Source organism: Schistocerca cancellata, chromosome 1 (genome assembly GCF_023864275.1).
Source record: "Schistocerca cancellata isolate TAMUIC-IGC-003103 chromosome 1, iqSchCanc2.1, whole genome shotgun sequence".
NCBI lineage: Eukaryota > Metazoa > Arthropoda > Insecta > Orthoptera > Acrididae > Schistocerca > Schistocerca cancellata.
The window spans coordinates 137009245-137029058 of NC_064626.1; the positions used below are offsets into that span (position 1 = coordinate 137009245).

The 19814-nt window shown below is 48.9% G+C and overlaps 1 protein-coding gene across 1 annotated transcript in view; it reads right to left on the reverse strand.

Moving 5' to 3' along the window:
• Window positions 1–19814, reverse strand: part of LOC126166863 (microtubule-associated protein futsch-like) — a 474845-nt gene that overhangs the window by 272580 nt on the left and 182451 nt on the right. Inside the window, exons 4-5 of the mRNA XM_049920436.1 lie at window positions 6588–16646; window positions 511–2641 (exon numbers count right to left, since the gene is read on the reverse strand). Of these exons, the coding sequence (XP_049776393.1) occupies window positions 511–2641; window positions 6588–16646 (12190 nt within the window). The remainder of the gene's footprint in view (window positions 1–510; window positions 2642–6587; window positions 16647–19814) is intronic.

The following is a 19814-nucleotide window of genomic DNA, read 5'->3' on the forward strand; positions in this document are numbered from 1 at the left end:
AGTAGTTAAAAGTATTAATTAAGTAAGAAAATTACATGATCATTTATGTACTGTCATATTCCAATAACCTTGTTTTGACATCTTGCACTAGTAAGGAAATACGCAACTCATCCTGTATCAACTCTCGTCTGAAGTTACCTGTCAACAATTTTACTCTGTAGAGACACAAAAACTGAGATTTCATATTTTTGTCTAGGACCTATTATCCTATAATTAAATTACAATACGCCGATTCTGGCCAAGGTATTCGAGAGGTTTCTTTAGATTGGAAGACAAATGATGGCGCTGGAAATCCCATTCCAAAATATTCCCAACTACAATTCCCTCAGGCCCAGTACAGCTCGCCCCGTACTTGGCTGAAAAGGCCTTGACACAACAGTGGATCGAAACTCAGTGCTGTCTTTTGCTGAAAACCTCGTTTCTATATTTTGCACCATTGAGCAAATAAAAGGTATGTTACGTCTTATGCGACTCGTTCCTTATAGAAGTTAGAGCTTCGGTTGGACTTACCAGGAGATGGCTTCAGCTCGACGGTAATTTCTGTCCTCGAAGGCTTCCTGTCGAACTCGGCTGGCCTCTGTCCGCCCCTGGATGGCCTGCAGACGTCGTCGACTGGTGAAGGGCCATCGTCGCGCGTTGCCAGCCGTGGTGAGTCTTGCACCTCCTTAGGGCGCAGCACGTCCTTGGAAGGTGTCCGCCCGTACGGCCTCGTCTCATCTTCACGAGGCACCTTTGCTCCAGTCCTGTAGTCCGGAGTTTCCTTCGGGGAGAAGGGTTTGCCCTCTGGCGTCCGCTGCGACACCGGTTTCAAGATATCCTTCGACGGTATTCGACCGTAGGGCTTCTTGTCACTTTCGATTGGAGAATCTCTGGAAGGCTTGCGCTCTGGTTCTCTTGGTACTGTCTTCACATCCTGAGGTCTCTCTGGCGTGGGTTTTAGTATGTCCCTGGACGGAGTCCTTTCGTATGGTCTAGTACTGTCACTGTCCCGTGGAGAGTCTGTGTGAGTTTCAGGCTCCTTTGGTCTCTGAGACACTGGTCGCAGTATCTCCTGCGATGGTCCTCTTCTGTATGGTTTAGTGTGTTCCTCCCCAGGTGTCCTGGAAGTTGGAGTGTCATCCTGCGGTCTCTGAGAAGTTGGTCTAAGAACGTCTTGAGATGGTACTCTGCCATAGGGCTTGGTTTCCTCATCATGTGGAACCCTTGCAGTCGATCTGTAAGGACTCTCTTTCTCAGGTTCTCTGGGCGAGAACGGTTTTGCCTCTTGAGGTCTCTGAGAGACTGGGCGCAATATATCTTTGGATGGAATCCTACCATAAGGTTTGGATTCGTCTTCTCGAGGTGTCTTTGGTGTGCTCGTCCTTAAAGGTTGGTATGGGCGCTGTCCAGTGGGTTTGAGTATCTCCTGGGATGGTATTTTTCCGTACGGCCTCTTTTCTTTGTCAGTTGGCGAATCATCCTGAGGTGTTCTCCCTACGGGCTGGAGTACATCTCGCGACGGTGTCCTACCGTAAGGTTTATCCCGATCGTCATGTGGGGCCTGCTGCCTCTCAGGTGACGGACGCCTGTACGTTGGACGGTCGTAGTCCTGCTGCGTGGATGGATAAGTGTCGTCCGGCTGTTCGTCCCGGGCAGGTGACTCCGGTCGCCTGTCTTCAGGTCGGTCGTAATCTCGGGAAGTCGGCCGCCGTTCCTCCGGACGCTTCGGACTTTGTGGAGTGGGTCTCAGTATGTCCTGAGAGGGGATTTTACCGTACGGCCTATCTATGTCACGTGGGCCCTTTCCTTTTTCAGTCGGTCCGTACTCCTGAGGAGCCTTACCGACAGGTCGGAGTACGTCTTTCGACGGAGTCCTCCCGTACGGCTTTTCTCGGTCACCGTGAGGAGCCTGCTGTCTCTCTGGTGAGGGGCGCCTGTGGTCTGGACTGTCGTAGTCTTTCTGCGTGGAAGGGCGTCTGCCTTCGGGTCGTTTGTGTCCAGTTGGCGATTCCGGCCGCACGTCATCTGGACGTTCGTAGCCCTGAGACGACGGTCTTCGCCCCTCAGGACGCACGTGGTCCTGTGTCGACGGTCGCCTTTCTTCCGGGTGGCTGTAGTCTTGCGACGAAGGACGTCGCCCTTCCGGACGGTCGAAATCCTGCGAGGATGGACGCCTTCCCTCGGGACGGCCAGTGTCCTGCGGTGCGGGGCGTCGTCCCTCCGGACGCTCGTAGTCCTGCCCTGACGGGCGCCTTCCTTCCGGACGCTTCGCCTCCGGGCGTTCCTGATCCTGTGACGACGGTCGCCTGGTCGTCGGCTTCTCGTCTGGCCTGGATGGCCTCCTGCCAGCTGGGCGCTCCTCCTCCTCCTGTGTGGAGGGCTGCCTGCCCGACGGCTTCTCCTCTACTCTGGAGGGTCTCCTGCGGTCCGGCTCGTCTGGTCGGCGCCGATCAGTCTCTGCGTCACTTTCGCTCGTGGGCTCCGGTTCCAAATCGTGTTCCGGCTCTGAATCCTGAGGGTGGAGCTTATCCTCTCGCCGCAGCGTGCGAGTCGTCTTGATCGTCGTGGTGGTGGTCGTGCTCGACTCGGACATCATGCGGCGCACGATTCGGATCTGAGCACGGAGGCGCCGTCGGATGTCGTAGGCCACGGCGACCTCCAGCTGCGAACGAGAACACCCAAGTTAAATTACAAAATCCAGTGAGCCAAATTCACCTTACCAGGATCTATGAAGTTGCAGGTTCCAGAACTGTGGACAAAGGTAGCTAAAAATCTGAGAAATAAACAAATGGGACGTGAACTTCATAATTTCCAAGTGTGGCCCCTTGCCACTACAACAGATGAAAGTGTCGTAAAGCCATTATGATCAGTGCAGGTGAAGACATAACAAACCATACACTGCAGTCACAAGAGTCAAAGGACATAACGGGGGTGCACTAATTGTGAAGAGAGTGGAACAGAGTCGTAGCAGATTCCCCTTGTTATTCAGTCTGTAAATTGAGCGTGCAGTAAACAAAACCAAGGAGAAATTTTGAAAATGATTTAAATTTCAGGGGGAGGGAGAAATTAAAACTTTAAGATATGGTTTCAGAATTGGCAAGAGAGTTGGAAGATTACTCAAATGGGATAGATGGTGTTTGAAAAAAATTATAAGATGAACACAATCAAAAGTAAGACAACTGTAACTGAGTGCAGCGGAATTAAATCGGATGATACCGAAGGAATTAGGTCAGGAAATGAGGCACTAAAAGCAGAAAACGAGTTGTACTATTTGGGCAGCAAAGTATGTGGCGATGGCCAAAACGGATACAAAATGCAGACCTGCAAAAGCAAGATAAGTTTTCCAGAAACAGAGAAACGTATTTACCTCCATGGCAGAGGTCGCTAACGCAAGGACTCTGAGATAAGTCGTTTCGAATCGTGGCGATGGAAAATTTTCACCGCCAGCGTTTGGCTGGCAAGGAGAGTAGAGGGGGGGGGGGGCGGCATTAGGTACCGGACCGCCAGTCTTTGCGCCAATGTCTAACGCAGTGTCTAATGATCTGGGCGCAAGTTAATTGTAGACGGTGATCCGTTAGGCGATGGGCACGTTAAGCTCGGCGGCTCTGTTTGTGCTTTCCAAGAGGAGTATGTTTTGTGCCGGCATCGGTTGGCACCCTCTCACTTCCCTTCATCACAACAACAGAAACCCAGCACTACGTTACTCAAGAACTCATCACAACCATCCACATCACACAGATATATAGTTGACACTTCATAACAGCTCGGAGCAATGCAACGGCAAATCGCCTCCGCTAAAAGACCTTGCCTAGAATGGCAGTGCAAGATTTCTACATCTCTTCCCCTTCGCTCATTCCTAGAATATGGGAATACAAATTTAGTTTTAGGAAATGTTTTTCGAAAGCGCTTGTTCATACCATAGCTTTGTATTGAAGAGGAGCATGAAGAACAAACACTACTAACAAGAGGAGAAAATAAGCTTTTGAAAAGTGGTCCTACAGAAAAATGTTGAAGATTAGATGAGCAGAACGAGTAACTGAAGAAGAGGTGCTGAATCGAATCTGGGAGAAAAGAAATTATGGCCTGATTTGACTGAAAGGAGGAACCGTTTGATAGGAAATATTCTGAGGTATCAGTAAGCAGGTTCAAGTGGATGTAGGCGTTTCTCCGCAATATCTTTCCTCCCAGGGCTATTAGTCCCACAAGGTATGTAGGAGAACTTCTCTGAAGCTTGGAAGGTAGGAGACAAGGTACTGGGGGAAGTACAGTTGTAAGGGAGGGTTCTGAAACGTTCTTGGTTAGTTCAGTCGGAAGAGCACTTGCCCGCGAAAGGCAAAGGTCCCAGGTTCGAATCCTGTTCCGGCTCACAGTTTTAATCTGCTACGAACTTTAAGATGTTTATTTGTTGGCATCGTGTTATTATAAGTAGTGTGTACAATTCTGTGCTAGTGCTGAAAGGGCCAGTCAAATCAAAACGGGACAGATGGAGAAAAAGCAAGTAAACTGTTTATTACTTCAAAAGTAATCGCCAAAACTCTTAATGCACTTATCCCGCTATGAGACAAGACAGTCAATGCCTTCGCGGAAATATGTTTGCTGTTACCTATGGAAACATAAATGTGCCCAGGCGTGCTCCTCTTCAAATGGTTCAAATGGCTCTAAGCATTATGGGACTTAACATCTGAGGTCATCAGTCCCCTAGACTTAGAACTACTTAAACCTTACTAATCTAAGGACGTCACACACATCCATGCCCGAGGCAGGATTCGAACCTGCGACCGTAGCAGCAGTGCGGTTCCGGACTGAAGCGCCTAGAACCTCTCGGTCACAACGGCCGGCCGTGATGGGGACAATGCGGAAAATTGTATGCACAAAAGAAACGTTGACTGATATTGTGACCAAATTGTAACTCTTAAGAATGAATACGTTCTCGGAAAAAAATGTGGGCCACTATTTATTGAACTAAACTGATAATTTCATCTCCACAGATTTATGATGAAGTGGACTGTGGATCATTTATTTTACAGAATTTTTCAGAGTTGCCACTTTTTCGTAAATATAAATATGTTAATAATACATATTTTTATTTAATAAATTGCTGTGCACTGAGAACATGTTTCGATTATCGAAAGGTGTATTTTATTGCATGAGTTTGAAAATAAAAGTTACTGAAATAATCTGGAATTACCTATTTTCTAATTTTCAAATTATTTCTAATGTGATCTTGAGGCAGTCACTACCTATGAGAATGTCATTGTGTGTCTGTGTGTGTGTGTGTGTTTGCACCAATTAATGATTAGCAAAACGTTCTAAAAGCATAACAACGTATGAAAGAAAAGGTGACCGATAGCAGAACGAAATAGATAAATTAGAAAGAATGCAGGCAGAGAAGAGTTAAAAATTTTAATATCAATGTTAAAATAAAATATGGATGAAACAAGTGGCAGGATCATTTAAACAGAACGGAATAGAATAACATTAACAGGTTGAAACTACAAGCCACTTGATCGAAGGAGTATTGGAAGACCTTGAAAGAAATTGGAATCGTGAGAGCCATAGCGGGCGTGTCGGGCTAAAATTCGATGAAAGGGAAGAAGAAGATGAAGAAAAGGGAGAACAACAATGTTTATGGATGATTTTTTCCTGACATGATGACATGGAAATGAAAAAATAGTACGAAATACTAAAGCATGGGCAGCTTCAAACCAGTCAAAAGATAGGTGACTGAACGAGTGGGGGGGGGGGGGGAGGACAAGAATCTGAGTACTGATTTTAAGTATATAAGTGTGCGCGAGTAATGAGTGGATGGACAAATATCTATTAGGTACATTACGTATGTAGATTGTGGACAGTTGGGAATGTGGGTCTCACGGGAAGCGTGCAAGGGATAAGTCCCTGCAGTCTCGCTAGTCATCAGTGTCCTCGGTTGCTCAGATGGATAGAGCGACTGCCATGTAAGCAGGAGGTCCCAGGTTCGAGTCCCGATGGAGGACGCATTTTGAGCTGTCCCCTCGACGTATGTCAACAACACCTGTCGGAAGCTGAGTGTTTCAATTAATTATCATTGATTCTAGAAGAGCTGCACGGGCATCAATGGTATCTGTTCTTTCGAGAACAGTTACTGTCTTCATATATATAGTTAAAGGCTACCCAGCCATTGACCTTCGTCTGTGCGAATGCACACAGGTTGCCCGAACTCTTACGGGAATCGACAGCTTAGTGTGCGCGAGTAATTATTGAATGGGCAAATATCTATTAGGAACATCACGTATGTAGATTGTGGACAGATGGGAATGTGGGTCTCACGGGAAGCGTGCAAGGGATAAGTCCCTGCAGTCGCGCTATTCGTCTCTGCCTTCGGTGGCTCAGATGGATAGAGCGGCTGCCATGTAAGCAGGAGGTCCCGGGATCGAGTCCCAGTCGGGGCACATATTTTCAGATGTCCCCATCGAGGTATATCAACAACACCTGTCGGCAACTGAGGGTTTCAATTAATTATCATTACTGATTTTAAGTGCTGCGTGTGCAACTCTTCCTTCTCTTTCTAGCTAGCGGCTATTTTCATACAGCGTGGAAATAAGATGACATTAAAACTCCGCCACACTCACCATTTTCTCGAGAACTACGATGTCGAAGATCTGCTCAATGTCCTCTTCATCCTCCGGAGCCTTGGGCCTAGGGACCTCCCCGCTGCGACGTCGCGTCTGCGCTGTTGTGGTGGTGGTGGTGGTGGTGGTGGCGACACTGGTGGTGGTGGTGCCGGTGGCCGTCTTGGCCTTGACTTGTCGCAGTGCGACGCCGAACTTGCCACCCGGCTGCTGAGGCGTCGGCTCCTTCCGGTCCTTGGGCGTCGACGTCTTCCTGACCGGCTCAGCAGGTTCCCGTGGCGCGGAGGTCCTGCGAGTTGGCGAGGACTTGGTGGCTGGAGTCTGTTCCTTCCGTTCGGGCGAGCGTTCTGCCCTGTCCGGCGAGTAACGGTTCCTGTCTGGGGACTCCCTGCTCCTCGGGTAGTCTTCTTCCCGTCTGGTTGGGGAAGTCCTGGGGCCTCTTTCGGGCGACGCTCTGAAGTCTGTCGGCGAAGAGCGTGGTGCCGAGGGCGACGATCGCGACCTGTCGGGCGAGCGCCGTTTCGGGTGGTCTCTGTCGTCAGGAACTGTTCTCCTCGTAGGCGACGCTCTCGTCGGGCTGACCTCGCCCGGAGACTCGCGGCGCGGTACCGATTCCTTCCTAGTGGGCGACACCCTCTCCTCAGTGTAGACGTCGCGCGATGTCTTCTTTGTGTATGTAGCACTTGAGAAATCGTCGTGCCTCTCTCTCACGATCGTCGTATCTCTTCTCGTCGGTGATGTGTCCTTTGGAGAGTCTTCTGGACGTTTTGGTCTGGTAAAATCTCTCTTCGCCGTCGGTGACGTTCCGTCACTTTCTGGGTAAGTCCCACTCGACGGCTTTCTTCCAGGTGTTTGCTCGTGTGGACGATCTCTAGTAGGAGAAGAATACTTTCTCGTCGGAGACTTATCGCGCTCGTCTGGCCTCCGGTCCCTGGGCGACTTATCTTTCGTGTAGGTGTCTGTCGAAAATTTCCTCTGTGGTGACGTCTCGCGGTCGGGTGATTCTCCCCGAGGTGATTTCTTCTTGGTGAACGTATCGGTTGAAATTCCGCGAGGCTGTTCCCTCTGTGGGCTTCTTCTCGACGGCTCCTCGTCTTTCGGTGCTGTTTTCTTTGGGAAAGTAGCGGTGGAAAAGCGCTCCGGCTCATCCTTGCCGGATGGACGCCTGCCGCGCGTGGGCGACGGTACTCGATCCTCTGGGGAGCTTTCACGTGGTGTCTTCTTCCTCGGATACGTTCCTGTACTGAATGTATCTGGCTGTGGTCTTCTTGGGGAACTATCTTTTCTAGATGGAGCAACGTGTCTTTCGTCTGGCGACGAGGTCCGCTGTGGTGTTTTGCTTTTTGTGTAAGTATCTGTCGAGAATTTTCGAGGCTTTTCGTCAGTAGGTACAGGCTGTTTCCTTTCTGGTGATGTCTCTTTGTCAGATGGATGTAATGGTTGTTTCTGTTTTGGTGTTAAGTCTACCTTTGTGGTGGTGACATACGAATCGGTAGGCCGTTTAACTGTTGGTTCATCTCTAGGTTGCTCTTCCATTGGCCTCGAAATTTTTCGTGCTGGTGATGTATCATATGGAGACTCTGAAATGTATGTTGGAGTATCTTTAGATGGTCTTCTGTAACCAACTGGGTATTCAGAATCCTCATCACTAGGGTACTCATCTTGTGGCACTTCTGGTCTTTTTCCGTCGAATCTCTTCGGTTGTTCCTTGTCAGGCGAGGTTCTAGAAGGCTTACGTGAAGGCGTATAGTCGTCCTCAACGTCGGAAGGCTGTTTTTGTGGAGGCCATGTGGTTTTCTTGGATTCTTTTGGTTGTTCCCTCCTATAGTCGTCATCTGGACGCTTGGTTTGAGGACCATCGCCTTTTGGTCGGTGTGGAGATGGTTGATAGCTATCATCTACATCAGATGGTTGTCTCTGTGGAGGCCACGTAGCTCTCTTTGGCTCTTTTGGTTGCACTGATTGAGGTTTATCGTTTGGTTGGTCCATGTCAGATGGCTCTTTTTGAGGAGGCCAGGTACTTCTTTTCGGCTCCTTGGGCTGCACCAAACGACTGTCATCTGCTGGTCGCCTGCTGTCAGGCGATCTCTTGTCAGGCAGATGTGCTGAAGGATGATCGTCATCTATTTCGTCTGGTTCCTTCTGAGAGGGCCAGGTACCACTTTTACGGTCATTTGGACGTGTCTGGGTAACAGGAGAAGAGGGCCTGTCTGGTTTTTGTGAAGGACGAATGTCATCGTCATCATTATCACTTTCTACCCTTTGAGGAGGCCAGGTAGCTCTTTTGGGTTCCTTAGGACGATGGAGATGGCTCTCTGGCCGATCTGGCTTTTCAGCATCAGGTCGTGACTTGTCTGGTTGTTGTGATGATGGATAACCATCTAAATCAGAGGGCTCCTTCCTGCTAGGCCATGTTCCTTTCTTGGGTTCTTTGTCTTGTACTGGATGGTCAAGATCTTTGGGTTGGCCACCTGTTGGCAAAGTTCTTCCAGGCTTTTGCGATTCAGGATAATCTTCTTCATTATCAGAAGGAGGCCTCTGAGGGGGCCATGTTGCCCGCTTTGGTTCTGTTGGACGGCCAGGCGATTTTGGTGTTCCACTTTGGTCTGTTGTCGGAGTCACTCGTGGACTACCTCGTCTAGCTTCAAAGACTGATGGCCTGCTTAGAATATCGATCTGCCTTGGAGAAGTAGGCGATTTCTGTGTACTTGCTATAGTTTCAAATAAAGCTTTTGCTTTACTCACTGAACTTGGACTGTCATCAATTTTTGGTTCATCGTCCGTTGGTTCTTGAGGCTTGGGCTGGTAAGGTGAAGTGGATGTTTTCTGGCTTTCTATGAACTGAGTCACTCTGTCAGCGACACTGACGTTTGTGGTTTCATCTGTTTCCACTTCCCTCACATCAGTCACCTTTTCAGAGCGATAAGGTGTCTTTGTTGGTTGTCTAGGCTGTCCTGGAACCTCTGGGGCACATTTATCTTCATCATCGGTAATTTCTTCATCCAAAGGCTCAGGCTGCAAAATGGGTTTCTGAAATACTGTCTTTGATGGTCTCCTTGCAGTTTCATCATCATCTTCTGGCTCGCTGATTTTGTCAGCAAAACGAGGCCTGCCCCCATCTTCATCATCAGTGACGGGCAAAGGTCGCTTTATATACTCTGGAGAAGATTCACGGGAAGATTTGGGGTGGTGAACCTCCAGGGTGGTAAGTGTGTCACCTCTGAATTTGTCTTGTGTGGATGATATAAGACGATCTTCTCGAGTTGTTGTCTCCTCTATCTTCGATATGTAATGCAGTTCGTTGTGCCTCACGTCATCGAGTTCATTTATATCGCTTTCATCCTCTGTGTACATGAGAATACTGTGTTTCTCGTCATCTGTGATGAATTCAGGGGCTTCAGGTTCTTCATCTGTAGTCGTTTCATCTGTAGGTTTGACACCATTCACCATTTTCTTTGGTTTTGTCGCGCCTTTCTTGGCAGGTACCGTCTTTTTAGGCGCAGTTGCATTTCTGAGATTCATGACCGTAGTCATAGATGGACGATCTGTTTTAGGCTTCCGCCTGTTATTCTCATCCTGAGGAACAGGTCTTTTGCCAATCTGTTTGACCATGGTCGTAGTCACCTTTGCTGTCTTCGAGCCAGTCACTCTGGTGGTAGCAGAGGCCACCGTTACTCGCTGCTTGACAGAAGTCAATCGGGTTGAATGGCTGTTATCTGTAACACGGGAAACAGTGATTTCCTTTTTGGTAGTTGGTCTGTGTGGTTTGATATCACCGGGAGAACTGGATCTGACAATAATATTTTTCTCGTAATTTGTTCGTGTAGGCCGCGTGTCGTCACCATCTCTGGGCATACGCTTTGCTGGTCTTTCAGGTCTAGTAGATGATTGGAATGTTGGTTTGTGAGCATCTGGTCGCCTCTGGGCGCTACTAGGCGACATCCCGTCTGGTCTTCCAGTTGGCTTTCGCGAGTCCGCTGGCTTCACAGCAGATGGTTTTGTTCGTTTAGGTGCCAGATGTGTATCTGCGGGTTTCTTTGTTGTCGGCTGCTTCTCAGCAGGGCGGCCTTGTTTAGGCTTCTTCAAACCTGGCTCCTCTTCTTGGATTTTGCTTATGTCGTTAGGTTTACGTCCTTTAGGTCTCCTTGTAGGTTCAGAGAAGTCAGTGTCAGAGTCATCAACAAGGAATTCATCAGGTGGATTTTCTTCCGGAAAATCATCGGGAAATTCGTCGCTGTAGTAATCTCCGTGCCGATCTGTCTTATCGTACGTTCTCTGTCTATCGAAAGACTTATTTGAAGAGATAGTAATAGATACTGAAGCAGTTTTCGGCGCTGTTTTGTCTTGGTCGCGAGGTCTTCTCGAAGCATCTTCATTAAGGTCATCATCATTGTCAGAATATGGTTCGTCTGTAACCTGAGGAACATGTATCTCGGTCCTTTTCCTCGTTGTGGTTGTGTGAGTAGCTTCATGATCGATGAAGTCAGATGAAGTCACATGCAAATCACCAGTATCATTTGGCGTGTCTGTTGCTGTTTTCACTGTCTCAGGACTCGAAACAGTCGACGACCTGTCGGTTGATTTATCGTCTTCGTCATCCGGTTTTCTCTGCTTTGGCCTCTTAACATCCTTATCATTTTCATATTCCCTAAGGTGTGTAATGAAATTAGCTGTTGCTGCGTATCTCGTCTGTTCTGGTTTTTCTGTTTTCCTGGGTTGGTCTTTATCATGACGCGGTTGTGGCTTCTTGCCTGGTTTTGTAGACATTGGCTCTTTTGTTGGAATTTCGTTATGCTTCAGTGGCTTCTTGTCGTCTGGGTACTTTGGTCCAGATGGAGACTTCGCTATTCTGTCATATCCATTGACGATTGGTTTTTTTGGTTGTCGCTCAGGACTAGTTTGAGGACCAAACTTGGGTGATGGTTTTGGAGCAACTCTTTCTGTTGGTTTTTCTGTTGGTCTGACTTTAGTGGCTGGTCGCCTGGTGGCAGGCGAGCTATCTTTTGGCGTCTTCCTTTCTGGACTGTATTGTGATGGCCTGTCGTCCCGAAGATGTACAGGCGCCATCTTCGGCTGGTGTCTCTCAGGACTGGATGAGGGGGAGTACGTGGTAGGAGACGTCTTCGGACGCCTCTTTGTGGCAGTGGGAGACTCGGGTCTTTCGGGTCGTCTACGTGCAGGACTCGTCGCTGGTGAAGTTCCACTTTGAGTTTCCGGTCTCCTGGAAGACGGTAGAGATGCCTTTGGCTGCCTGACAGTTGTAGCTGGCCTGTGGCTGATGTCTGGAGCCTGTGGGAATCGGCTTCCCGGTTTCTCCGGTTTTCTCGCTGGCTCAGATGTAGGTCTCACGGTAGAAGGAACCTGTTTGTCCTGCGGTCTACGAGGAACTCTCCTGTCAGTAGAAGGCGAATCACTGCGTGGTGCAGAGCTCGTCCTCGGTATTGAAGAGGGCCTGCCAGCTCCTGGTGTTGGCCTCTTTATCTGTGAACCCCTAGTTACATCATCTGAGGGTTTCTTTTGCAGAGGTGTTTCAGGTGCTTTTCTGGGTTTTGTCTGTCGTTCAGGACTGCTTCCAGGCGAACGATCAGAACCTGACTTTGTCTGCTGCCTCTGAGGGCTTCTGCGTTCTGGGCTGCTTTCTGAACTTGGACTTCTATCTGGTGACTCTCCTCCTTGTGTTCTTCTTCCAGGTTTTTTGGTTGGTGAGGTGGGACGTCCTTTTATATACGAGTCACGTTCTGGACTGCTTCGTTCCGGACTGCTTCTGGGGCTACGGCCATCACTAGGCGACTGTTCCCTGTCTGTAGGTTTCAGTTTTTCCCTCGTGTCATCAGTGGTAAGCGCCGAAGGGCTGTCTTTAACAGGGCTCAGTGACCTCGGCGAGTCGCTCGGATGTAATTGTCGAGGTCGTTCTGTTTCTTTTTTCTGTGCGTCAGGTGATCTGTCCTTAGGTTTCTGACCATCAGGCCACCTGGTAATTTCATCCTTCGGGAACTTCTCTTCCAAGGGAGTTGTGGCTGGCGACTTCCCTGTTTTAGGCTGTCCATGTACTGGTTTACTGACTGGCAGCATAGATGGTCGCTCTTCAGATGGTCTTCCCTTCGAAGGCGACATAGATCGGTCATTTACATCTGTGCTGTCAATGGGAGATGGGGTAGGTTTTGGTATGCCAGATTTTCGCTCATCGGTTGGTCTTGATGATATAGGCTTACTAGGTTTGATAGGTTCTCTCCTGGAACTCGGCGTCTCTTTCGGTTCATTTTCTGGAGCCTCATTATATGGTACTGGTTCATGGTCGTCTGTACCAGGAATAGTGCCAGGTTTTGTCAGTTTGCCGTCAGGTGTTGTCCTGAAGCGTTTTATTGGTGAAAATCCACGTCTCTCAGGACTCGAATCTGGCGATTCAGATTTGTCTCCAGGCCTTGTTGGAGACCTTCGACCAGTATCCTTCTTCGGTCGTAGCTCCTTAGACACAGATCCTTCTGAGCTGTACTCTGGTGATTTTTCTCTAGGTGTTCCTTTATCATGTGAAGGTGATTCCTTGTCAGGAGATCCTCTCACTGGAATTTTCGTTCCTTTTGTGTCATCAGGTTTCACTTTCTCATCGTCAGGCTTTCGTTTTGTAGGCGATACTACTTCTCCAGAGGGGGCATCAGGCCTCTTGCCCGGTGATATTTCGTCAGCTGTTGGCTTCTTACGGTCTGGTGATGTCCTGCTAGACGGACTAACATCTGTTGACAGTGGAGATTTTGTTTCCCCTGGAGTTCTTCTCATGGGCTCCTTCCTTTCAGGAGAAGAATCTTCATTTGTAGGTCTCTTTTTTTGTGATGGTGACAGTTGGCGCCCTGCTTCAGCTTCAATTAAGTTTACTGTGTCACCATATTTCTTTTTATCGTCTGGAATGTCTCGAGTTGTCTGGTCTCTCGTAGGATGTTTGTCATCTGGTTTTGATAACTGATGACGCTCCTGATCGAGGAAATCGGTAATTACATTAATGTCACCACGCCTTGTTTTTGTAGTGCGTTCTGGAGAAGGTTCCTCGCGTGGACGAGTTCCAGGACAGTCGTCGCCTGCATCTGGAACTGCTTTCTTGCCAGACTGTGGTCTTCGACGGTCATCAGGACTCTCTTCATCGTCTTTAGGTTTTGTAACACTTGGCTTTCTCACCTCAGGTTTTCGCTTATCATCTTTGTGTGGTTCATCTTTTGTAGACCCCGGAATCGACTTTCTTCTACTTTCAGGTTTTTCATCGTCGTCAAGTGGAGCTTTGCGATCTGAGATCTTCTGTGTATCGTCGTCAGTTTGCGGCTCATCATCCGTGGATGTTGGGAGGGGTTTTCTCTTGGATTCTGGTCTGTCGTCAATGCGCGGTTCACTGTCACTGGCATCTGGAATTTCAGTGGTCTTTGTTTCATCGTCTGTAACCTCTGACTCGGTCCCTGAGCGTGAGCTGCCTCGAGAACGCGGCCTGCTCTGCCGTTCCTTGTGGGGAACCTCACCATCTCTGGTTGGACTGGTGTGTGGCGATGCACCAGGAGTTGACGAACGTTTCTTGGTAACTGCACGCGACAGTCCGGACGAGAGCCTGCGTTTATCCTTGGTTACTGCATTCTTCACAGTAGTATCCCTTGTGATCGTTGTGGTAGTATCAGACGTTTTCCTCGATGGAGAATATGTTACATCACGCGGTCGGTCTCCAGAACTGACCCTTCTGTCCGGCTTCTGTGTAGGCTTTTCAGGTGAGGTCGTTGAGGTCTTTCTCTTTTCTGGGCTGTCTCTGGTGGGTGAAGTAAATGATCGTCTGCGTGTAGTTTTCTCGGTGGTTGTCCTGTTCAGTGGTGCCATGTAACTTGGTGTCTTGTCTGGAGATGTTCTTGATGGAGTAGACTTTTCGGGACTCGTTCTGTCTGATGGAACTTTCCCATCAGGAGTCATGTGTCCTGGTGTTCTGTCTGGTATATTTCTGGCGGGAGAATGTTTTTCTGGACTGGTTCTGTCTGAAATTTTCCTGCCGATAGGGGCCATGTAACCTGGCGTCTTGTCCGACGGCCGTCTGGTTGGTGCAGTCCTATCTGGACTCGTCCTGGGTGCTGAGCCATTCAGTAACCTCTCTGGGCTATGGCGAGGTGCTGACGGTCTCGCTCCCGTCTTGTCGGGGCTGGTTCGCGAAGGTGAGAACCTGTCTGCAAGCCTGTCAGTGCTAGTTCTCGAGGGAGAACGTCTACCTGTCATCTTCTCAGGGCTCGTCCTTGTCGGTGTCGTCCTTCTTGTAGTCTTCTCTGGGCTTTCCCTTGTGGGGGACGGGCGTCTGATGGTCTTATCCGCACTGGTTTTAACGTGGTGCGCTAAGCTGTGGTCGAGACTCGTTCTATTGCGGTATGTCGTGTGCTTCGTGAAGCGCGCAGGGCTAGACCTGTCGAGCGAAGTCTTGGACGACCTTGTAGAAGACGCCGGAGTCGCACGTTCTGGTGAGGCCCTGAGAGACCTCGCAAAGGCATCGTGTGTGGGGCTGACATCGACGCTGATTCTCTTGTTGTTGTATGACTGTTGATATGTGGTCGTGTAGTCTGTGGGCTCTTTCGTCGTGGGTGTGTCCTGTGACGATGGTTTCCTCTGTTCTGGTCTCGTCGTTTCTGGCGACGGAGCCGGACGGTCCACGCTAGGCGTCTCTTTCGTTGCTGAGGGTCTGTCGGTAATGCCATCGCTCGGCTTGCACGGTTTATCTCCACGTGCAGACGGCTTCTCTGGAGCTGGTTTCATCTCTTCGGTGTCCTCGACGATTATGGATGTTATTTCCTTCACAATATGTTTGTTACCTGTATCTTCTACCACTGTAGTTGAAATGAGTTTCTCTGAAACAGTAGACATACGGTCAGTTTCATCCACAACATCAGTTCTGGATCTGACTGACGAAATTCGTTCCTGGTCTATGAAAGAATCACTGCGAATGTCGTCGACATTGTCTCGCCTGGAGGTCACTGTCGTTAGTTTCTCTTTGTTGATGAAAGATTCGTTTCGATTGTCGTCTGCAGTGCGCGATTTCGTAGTTGTCGTGGAGATTTGGTCTCTGTTCACCGCAGTGTCCGTCTGCTGCGTACTGGTCGTGTCTATCTCGTTCACGTTCCGTCCCGAACGGAAGACGAACTCGCTGGAGTTGGTGTCGTCCCTGCTGGTGACGATCCTCCTGTTATCTTGCTGCGTGCCAGAAGTCGAAGAGACGACGGTCCAGCTGCCGCCGTCGCGCATTTCGGTTACGCTGTAGGGACTCGCAGGGGTCGATTCGCCAGTGTGCTGCGTCGACAGGAAGGAGTCGAGATCGTGCAGCTCGCTCATGATTCGTTGTTCGACCACTTTGCTCGTGGAAGTCGTAGACGAGGCGACCCTTTCTTCAGCCGTAGTGGAGCGCGAACTCGAGACAGTGGTGCCACCCGTGAGGCTCACATCGACCGCGGAAGACCCTGCCGGAAGGCGCTGGATGACGTCGCGGCCCGTGGTGACAGTGATCAGGGCGGCGTTGTCCGCCGGGAGAGTGATACTGACGTCTCCCCCGGCAAGGTCGTCGCTGTGGAAGCGCTGACTGAACTTCTTGCTGCTGATGCTGGAGCTGCTGCCCTGCTGGACCACCGTCGACGAGGAGGACGTGGAGCTCTCCAGGACGTCGCCAGAGGTCGAGAAGCTGGAGTCGCCGACAGAGACCACCTCGCCGCCGGACACGAACTCCGTGGTGGCGGAGGAGCGCATCTCCTGCTGCTTGGAGCTCGAGCTGGAGGACTGGAAGCTCTGCTGGTACTGCTCCTGCTGGCGTTGGCTGCTGCTCATCTGGGAGGAGCTGGACACGGACGAGGAGGAGGTGGCGAACTTGCTGCTGGAGCGAGCGCCGCCCGCGGTGCTGGAGGAGGAGACCAGCACGGTGCCTCCGGGCAGCGCGCCGAGGTCGCCGTCCAGGCTGACTGAGTCGAAAGCGCTGGTGGTGCCATCGCGCAGGATCAGCCGGGAGCCGGACTCGATGGCGCCTCCTTCACCCCGGGGGATGTGCGTAGTGTTGTCGGAGGCGCTCACCTGTGGCACAAACAATGATTCCTTTAAAGGATGCTATTCTTTGTTTAACGTGACGTACCAAAGATCCAATCGGCTAATTTAGGTCTCTATGACTTTTGAAAAGAATTGTTAAATAAATTTGATCACATACTCCACACAAGTAGTAGCAATATCAACGGAACTATTGTTCCTACGGCATCTGACGTCAAGCCACTTCCCCTTGAGGTGCTAACAGCGTTGTGCCACTAAACTTTCACGTCTAAGCAAGGCCCCTAATGCAATTTTTACGGTTTCTCCTACGGGTGTGTGGTATACAGAGTGTCTTAAAATCTTTGCATAAAACATCTAGGGGTGATATTTAACTTCATGTGGATCAACTGTTCTCAGAGACAAAATGTTCGCTGATGCTTCCCGGCGACGCCAGACGTCTTTTGATTGTAATTGTCAACCCAGGGACGACGAAGTTTCAGTTTGTGTTGTCTACTAACCAGGAGTGTTCCATCTGCATACTACCTACTCCAGTAAATTGCTACAGTAATTTTAAATTATAAAACCTCAAGAATGAATGTCTCTAAGTGGGAAAGAACAGTGATGTCACCTCTAGACACCACACTTGCTAGGTGGTAGCCTTTAAATCGGCCGCGGTCCATTAGTATACGTCGGACCCGCGTGTCGCCACTATCTGTGATTGCAGACCGAGCGCCGCCACACGGCAGGTCTAGTCTAGAGAGACTCCCTAGCACTCGCCCCCAGTTGTACAGCCGACTTTGCTAGCGATGGTTCACTGACTAAATACGCTCTCATTTGCAGAGACTACAGTTTACCATAGCCTTCAGCTACGTCATTTGCTACGACCTAGCAAGGCGCCATATTCAGTTACTATAATTACTGCAAGAATGTATTCTGAACAGATAATATTGTGAATCATGTACCGTCAAGAGCGAAGTTCATCATTAATGGAGTAAAGTATGAAACTAATTACGTCCGCTTTCTGAATTCTCATTCCTTGTCATGTTCCAGACCTCACGTCAGTGTGGTTCTTCCCTCCTCACGCCAGCCTGCGTGAGCTAAACCGCGTGCATTTCGGCCTCCACTCGTAACACGGTGTTGGGTCTTCTGCCAACACAAAAAGAACATTAGAAGCAAATTAGGAACTTGAATTTCGCTGCGACTACCCTCTTTAATACAGAGCGCATGACTGGTTTATAGACAAAACTCACGGCATGTGCTCGCCATAAAGTACGCCTTGCTTCCTCTCGGGTGCATAAACTACGCAAAACGCCGCCTAGTATCACTAGGAAGCATCAGCGATGTTTGGAACAAAAGTTGTTCCCCATGATGTGACCTATCACCCCTAGGACAAAGTACTGGTCAAATCTAAAAAAGCGTTATAAACATGAATGCGAAACAAATACTTTGTTGACATCATGGGACATTCTATCCTATGATAGCCATCTGTTGACTCTACAAGAGTTGCTCACCGTGGCTACTATTCGTTCTTACACAACCATCAGGCCTCCTCAAACAATCATGAACCCTTGCGAACACACCTGGCTGCCCTCAGTTGGTTACATGCGTGGGTCACATGACCTCTTACTTGTGCACGTAGTCGACGGGTATGGAATACTGTTCCTCTGTCTTTGCCCTAACCCTACGCAGGAGTGTAGTGGCATTTCGTGGTGAGCCCCTTGACGACCCGTCTCCACGAAGCTGTCCTGGGCACAGTGACTTGCCCGCTGCGAGTCCATCCTGGTCACGCTCTTAATATCGCCTATCCATCATAACGGTGCGCGTCCTCTAGGTCTTCGGCCGTCGACTTTCCTTCTATCATTGTTCTTTCCACTGCCTCATGCCTTCTGGCAACGTGACCGAAACATTTCAGCTGATTTTGGTTGACAAGTGTCGACAGCGTTGTTCTGATGCCGATCTACCTCAACATCGATTCATTACTTCTATGCTGTCTATGGTACTCGAAGTAATCTTCTATAGCACAGCATTTCCAGAGCATCAATCTTGCGACGGTCCGCCGTCTCCTTCATCCAAGTTTCTGCTGCTTAGGTCGCGATAGGGAAGATCAGAATTGGGACGAGGGTGAGCTTTGTCTTAGCAGAGTTGGAGGTGTCTTTCCAGATGCGAGCGAGTAGAATTTCTCGCAATCAAAATGCGCCTAAGCATCTCAGGCTCTCTATCAAAATATTCGAAGCGTTTGACGACCTCGTAGCTAGCAATATTTGTGTCAGGTCTGTTGTCATTAGTGATCTACAATCATCACTTGGGTCTTTGTATTGTATATTTCAAGACCATATTCTCTGCATAGTTCGGCCAGCCTTCGCATGATGGTTTCCAGTTGATGATTGTCTGTTGCAATTGTGTGTGTCATCTGCGTGTCTGAGATTGTTGATTTTTTTGCCACCTTCAGCGATGCCAGTCTTCAAGAACATCCCTCATAATATGTTCACTATGTGCATTGAACACTAGTGGAAAGAGAATGCAACATTGTGTCACGCCAGCATTAGCAGGAAAGATGTTTGAGGAGGTGTTTACTGATTCATATTTTCGCTGTGTTCGAAATGTTGGTGTACACATCTCCATGAGGATAGTCCATAAGTTTGACCATTTCACCTTATCGATAACGTTCTTGCAATCCACGAAGCACGTGAACATCTCCTTTGCCTTCTCTATACGCTGTCGGATGTTTAGAATATGCTCACAGTCTCCCTTACCTGGAATAAACACATTTTCTCCATCTGATATTTATGAAAGTAAGATGAGCTAAAGCTTCTCATTCAATATATTAAGCCTGAATGTACTGGTGTGGAATACAGTAATGCCTTTAAGTGTACTCACTGGCACAAATTTAAACGATTTCTCTAAATTAAAAAAAAATATTATTTGTGCAGTAAATGGGCGACAACTTTCGAATAGATTCTCTTTTCGAACATTTTGCGGAAAAATTATGTAAGGAATGACACTGTCCTATAGTTGTTGACATCTGTAAAGTCCCATTCTTACAGAAAGACCTAAAATGGGGTACTTTAATCGTCTTGGGGAAACACCTTAACTTAATCATGTATTTAGACATGTGACAAATAACAGAGTGTCACGATGTTTAGTGTGTTATCATCAAGTCCATAGGAACTTTTACATTTGTGGTTAGTCTGTGTTGAAATTGGTTCCATTCTCATCCTC